Source organism: Aotus nancymaae, unplaced genomic scaffold, assembly GCF_030222135.1.
Source record: "Aotus nancymaae isolate 86718 unplaced genomic scaffold, 86718_ANA_hifiasm-v0.15.2.pri h1tg000010l, whole genome shotgun sequence".
In the NCBI taxonomy this organism is placed as follows: domain Eukaryota; kingdom Metazoa; phylum Chordata; class Mammalia; order Primates; family Aotidae; genus Aotus; species Aotus nancymaae.
In genome coordinates this window covers 40,644,182-40,650,181 of record NW_026988421.1, presented here as the reverse complement: position 1 = coordinate 40,650,181, position 6,000 = coordinate 40,644,182, and the positions used below count along the sequence as shown (strand labels likewise).

The window sequence follows — 6,000 nt, the reverse complement described above, 5'->3', positions numbered from 1 at the left end:
GACCGGTAGGGTGATTCTTTGAGATACTAACATTCTCTGCTCCGACAACCTTTCAGTTAATGTTTGTTTTAGCATCTTGCATTCATTAGTTTTAGCATTTATAAGCTTACCTACATCAATTTTTAGACCGGCAGCTGCAAAATGGGGTCGCAGCGAGGGAAGCGACCCTCCGGATCCCGAGATGCGGGGCCTTTTTAGGCCTCGTAGGGACAGGACTGGGAAGTGGCTAGCCGGCCACCTCAGCCCGTCCGTAGGGAAGTCGCAGGACTAAGTGCAGTGGCAGCGGCCTCACCTCCGACCTTTGCCATATCTCCATTGCCTCGAGACAAAAATCAGAGATTGGCGTACCAGTCAACAGTGTGGTACTTAATAACTGCCGCGAGAAAGCGCTCCATTCGCTCGGCGAGCCGAGCTCGTCGGCAATCGACACTGCCTTCGCCCATTGGCTGCCCGCGTTTCAAGACCCGCCCCTATATTCGAAAGCTTCTTCCTGGAGCCACTGGAAAGCCCGCAGCGCGAGCGAGCTGGGCTTCGGAGCCCCACCCACTCCCAGCGTTCAGTGCGGTGCCCTGGCCGCCATTGTTTGAATTTGAAAACGGTAGCTTCTCGGCGCTGCTCGCAGGTCGGGCTAGCCAGGCGACCTTTGCAGGTGAGGGGGTGAACCGGCGGGGGAGAGGCGAGGGGTGGAGAGGAGGTGGGTGACTGCGCATATATGGGGCTTAAGATGGGAAACGGCTTTAGCAGTGTGGACATCCTCCGACAGTAACCTCGTACCCCGGTGGATGTTACTCTCAGGAACTGGGTTGCGGACCGATAGGAACACCGGGTACGCAGCGAGGACTGAGTCATACTAATTCGGTTAGGATTTAAATCTCGCCTCCAGTGCTTATTAGCTGAGTGACGCAAGACAATTCATTTAATGTCTCTCTCTACCTTAGTTTTCTTAATCAGTTAAAAGGCGGCAATAAAGTATCTACTTCTTTCGGCTTTCGTGAAGATTAAATGGTAATGTGTAAAGTTGTTAGTGCTGGCACACAATAGTACTAAATGTTTGCAGTCATTAATATTGTTGTTGCTTCTGTTGTTGAGAAACAGGCCTCTTTTGCCACACCTAGTTTTCTGAAGCTCTGAGGTGGGCAGTTTGTTCGGCTGGTAGGTAACACGGCCTTTTTTGCGGGAGGAGCCCTGTGGTGGCGTCTGTGCACTTATTTCCAGACTCCTGGTGCTTGGGGCTTGCCGTTCTAGGGTTTTGCAGTGCCAGGCTGAAGAGTTTGTGGCACAGTGACTGCTGTGATCCCCAGTTTAGAAGGCTATCTCCATTTCGATTCACTCCCTGGTTCAGTGATGCCTGTCTGGCACAGTTCTCTAATACTCCTTGCTAAAGTACTAGTTGACACAAGTTCATGCCTTATGGGTTAGGTAGTGTAACAGTGTATGTGTTTTATTACAGATCCACGACTCCAGATTTTAAATTGCAAAATAGCATAAAATATTCATCACTTAGTTGTGAAGACTATTTTTGAGGCTGTGTGTTGTGGATCACATTCAGAAACCTCATTCAGTAGCAGAATCTGCTGTTTTTCACCAAAGTCTCCAATTGTGGATTCTTATTGGAGAGAAGATAAATAAAGATGCAGTTTTCCAGTCAAAGTAGAAATGAAATGAAAAATGAGGTCTTGAAGTCTGCTGTCACAAAAGATAATATTACAGACTAGGATTTTTTTTTTTTTTTTGTAGAGAGTATTTTCTTTCTAACCATTGTTTTAAGTCATTAGTCAGGGAGTCTTTATTCTTACATAAGTCGTTGAATTTGTTGTAGGGGATACAGAATGATATAAGACAAGGTTCTAGGCATCAACAAGTTACCAGTTTAGTTGGGAAGCCCGTGTATAGGTAGAAGTCATTTAAAATTGCAAGAAGTTACAGTATATCTCAACAGTTTTAGAAATGCTAGGAAGTAGTTTGTTCATTGAAAAATGAACATATGAACAAATACTTCTTTATTATAACTGCTTTTAATACATAGGAATGTTCTTTTTAATTCAGCAATTTAAAAGATTTATCAACAATTTTCTTTAAACCAAAAATTATTATTCGAAGCCACAGATGTTTTTTAATTTTCTGGGAACTTCCATGAACTTTGTGTTATGAAATGTCAAGCCGGTACTTAACATTTTGCAACCCCCCCCCCCCCCGCCCCATTATCTAGATCAGTGCTTTCCTTAGTCCTTTTGCAATTGAGGGGAAAAAAAATCCAACCATGTTCTTGTGATGAGTTTGTGAATTTCAACCTGATCAAGAAAAAAGATGACAACAAGGTGGCAGGAGTAAACAAGGAACTTTATTTGGGCAGGGCTTTGACAGGATTATAGGCAAAGGAAATCCTTCTCAATATGGGACCTTTTCTAGACCAGGGTGAGGGGCCACCATCCAGAGGGGAAAGAAGTAAAGGGGGATGGGGCGAGGTACAGAAAAGAATCATAGAGGGGCTTAGATATCTAAGTGATGTTGCACAGTGGAGAGTCTCTGGATCATAGAACTCTCAAGGGCAACAGTGGCCTTGATAGTCCCAGGTTTTGTATGTCTGGCAAATGTTGGGTGCAATTTCATGGGGCATTCAAACCTAGCAGGCTCTAAATGGCTAAAAATATGCTTATTTTGGGCTATATTAAAAGCAGATGAATGCTTCAGAATTAGAATTTGGCACCCCAGCAGGCTTTTAAATTTTTATTTTAAACATTTGTGGTCCTTGATCCAGTGGGCTTTTGAGCTAAGGTCCCTACAAACTGTGAAGAAATATACAATGTAGGTCCATTATACAAGGGCCATCTTTGGTCCATTTTATATAATACCTGTGGGTGGTGATTATTACTACTTTCTTAAACTACGAACCTTAGTTTGGTTGTCACCAATCTGGATGTTTTATAATCTTGTCAAAAAACAGCAAAGAGTCTTCCCCCTCTCCCTAGAACTATACACCTAGTAGATTCTCAATAGATACTAGAATGTTAGTATTTTTCAGTTAAGATTATCCTTAAGTTTACCTTTGAGTTTAGTGATTTGATGTTTAATTCAATTATAGTAGTTTGCTGATGCATTATTCCTATTTAACTTAAAACCTGTGATGTGTCAGGAATGTGTTTACATTTATTGTTTAACTTTTTACTTGAATTTGAAATTGAAAGTAATTTTTCACATAACTGAGTTTAACTTTTAAATGCTAAAAGAAAGTCTGTAAGTAACATTCTATAGGAGTCACTAAGTAAATAACATAAGGTTATAATTTACTCTGTGATCTCCTTTGAGTTTTGAGAGGATTTCAGGGAAAGACTAAACATTTTATACCATCTTTACAGATTACCTGTACTCATGAAACTTCTTTGAATGGATATCCTATGAAAATAGTAGGCCGTGTTGAGAATTATTAGATACAGAGTCTGTTGATCTTTTGTCTTTCCTGTAGGCCATTGTGTTACAAATGAAGCAATGTAATGGTTTTCTTTTCTAAAATCTAGTTATTTGGAGGGAGGTAGTGGGCTAGACTTATAAAAGTGTGAGTGGCTTACATGCTGACTTATTAAGCTTGTTAAAGAAGTTACTGTTATTCTTGCAGAATGGAATCTAATTTTAATCAAGAGGGAGTATCTCGACCGTCTTATGTTTTTAGTGCTGACCCAGTTGCAAGGCCTTCAGAAATAAATTTTGATGGCGTTAAGCTTGATCTGTCTCATGAATTTTCCTTAGTTGCTCCAAATGCTGAGGTAAGTACAAGGAAAGTACTGTGTTGATTATCATGACTGAGTGGAAATATTTGTATATGCATATGACTGGAACAGAGATTCTCAGACTTTCTGGGTTTAAGGCAACCTTGTATCTCAGTACTTTTTCATGGAGTCCTACACCAAAATGAATATATAACAGTTCCTTTTCAAGTAGTAGATCTAAACAACAAGTATTTATGCCATAACCTAGTAGCCATATGGCACAAGCTTAAGAAATTTTTTTTTTTTTCATTTTTGGAGACAAGATGTTGCTTTGTCACCCAGGCTGGAATGCTGTGTTGTACTCATGGCTCACTGCAGCCTCAATCTCCCAGGCCCAAGCAATCCTCCTTCCTCAGCCTCCTGAGTAGCTGGGACTATAGGTGTGCTCTATCTACAATGCCTGGCTAATTTTTGAAAATTTTTTGTAGAGGCAAGATCTCACTATGTTGCCTAGCTTTGTCTTCACCTCCTGGGCTTAAGTGATCCTCCTGTCTCAGCCTCCCAAAGTGCTGATTACAGGCGTGATCCACTGCATCTGGCCACAAAAATTTAACATTTCATTCTCTGATAACTACAGTTCCTTACTAATGGGATATGTATGCCTTTTGCACACTGGACAATTTCTCAAACCTTAGAATCAGATTAGATACTACCACCCACATTTCTTGTCCTTTGTTGTTTTCATGTAATACTTCCTTTTTATCACAGCAACCACTGAGAGATCCAGTTTAGCAGAGAGTTGACACCATCAAAAGAGATAATGTGATCTCTTGTTGAAACTGAACTCCTCCAGCTAATAGCTCATGGTGTTCCTTGTATGTCAAGTATTGCTGTGATTTCGCCAAAGACGTGAAACATTCCACTATGCCTCTAGGAACTGTGGACCTTCATTTTGAAAATTATGCAGATTTTTTAAAACTAGAAAAACTTAGTAGTGTTTAGACTAAGAAGAAGAATCCTTCTACCACCCTACTTACTACGGGTGTAATGTTTGCTTATGTGTCTTTGTAGACTTTATACATTTGCTTTTCAATCCATTCATAATTTGTTTGTTACATTTTATGCTAATTTTTGGTGCCTTAGAGATAACTAACCCATTTATAAAGAATGATGGAAGAGGAAAGGGGATTTAGGATTATAATAAAATAACAGTTCTTATTTAATACCTGTTGTGTCAAGCCCTTTTAAACTTCAACTTACTAAATCATAAATAAATAAAGTAAGAGAGAGGGAAGAAAGAAAGGAGGGAATTCTGATAAGTGTCTCTTGGCATATAAATGGAATTATATGTCATGTAGCTGTTTGTGTCTGCCTCCTTCTAATGCAAGGGTTGGCAAACAATGGCCTGTTTTTGTATTACCTGTTTTTATACTTATATACAAGCTAAGAAGGGTTTTTATATTTTTAAATAGTAAAAGAAAAATCAAAATAGGAATAATGTTCCATAACATAAAAGTTACATGAATTTCAAACATCACTGTCCATAAATAAGGTTTTATTTCATCACAACCATACTTATTGGTTTACTTATTTACTACATCTGTTGTGGCACTGTAACAGCAGAGTTGAGTAAGTTATTGACAGAGACTATAGGGTCTCTAGAGCGTAAAATATTAGCTGTCTGGCTCTTTACAGGGAAAATTTACTGACTCCTGAGTTGGCATGATGTTTTTCAGATTTATCATGGATCATATAACAGTAGTTTGTTCCTTTTTATTGCTAAGTAGTTGTCTGTTGTGCAGATAAGCCACATTTCCATTTACCATTTGATGGACATTTAGGTAGTTTACAGTTTAAGGCCATTACAAATAATGCCACTCTGAACATTCATGTGCTTTTTTGTGGACTTGTGTTTTTATTTTTCTTTGGTAAATACCTAAGAAGAGAAACTGTAAGTTTAACTTTATAAGTAACTACTAAACTGGTTTTCAAAGTGGCTGTTCCAGCACCAGCAATGTCTGTAGGTTCCAGTGCTTTTACCTCTTTGCCAACACTTGGTAATGTAAGTCTTTATTTTTAGTGAGCATGTAATGGTATCCTGTTGTGGTTTTAGTTTGCCCTTCTCTAGTGAGCACTTTTTCAAGTTATTTCTTGGCCATTTTTCTACTTTCTTTTGTAAAGTATCTCTTTGGTCCTTTTCTCCATTTAAATTAGCTTGTTTCATTAGTGTTTTGTGAGAAATCTTTATGTATTCTAGATAGAAATCATTTATCAGGCTGGGCGCGGTGGCTCATGC

At 39.3% G+C, this 6,000-nt stretch overlaps 1 protein-coding gene across 4 annotated transcripts in view; it reads left to right on the top strand.

The window, feature by feature from the left end:
* The first annotated feature begins 558 nt into the window (after positions 1-558).
* Positions 559-6,000, top strand: part of KIF20B (kinesin family member 20B) — a 68,217-nt gene continuing 62,775 nt past the window's right edge. For all 4 annotated transcript variants that reach the window (XM_012454754.2, XM_012454755.2, XM_012454753.2 and 1 more), the window contains exons 1-2: positions 559-649; positions 3,614-3,761. In XM_012454754.2, the coding sequence (XP_012310177.2) occupies positions 3,615-3,761 (147 nt within the window). In that variant the 5' untranslated portion in view covers positions 559-649; position 3,614. The remainder of the gene's footprint in view (positions 650-3,613; positions 3,762-6,000) is intronic.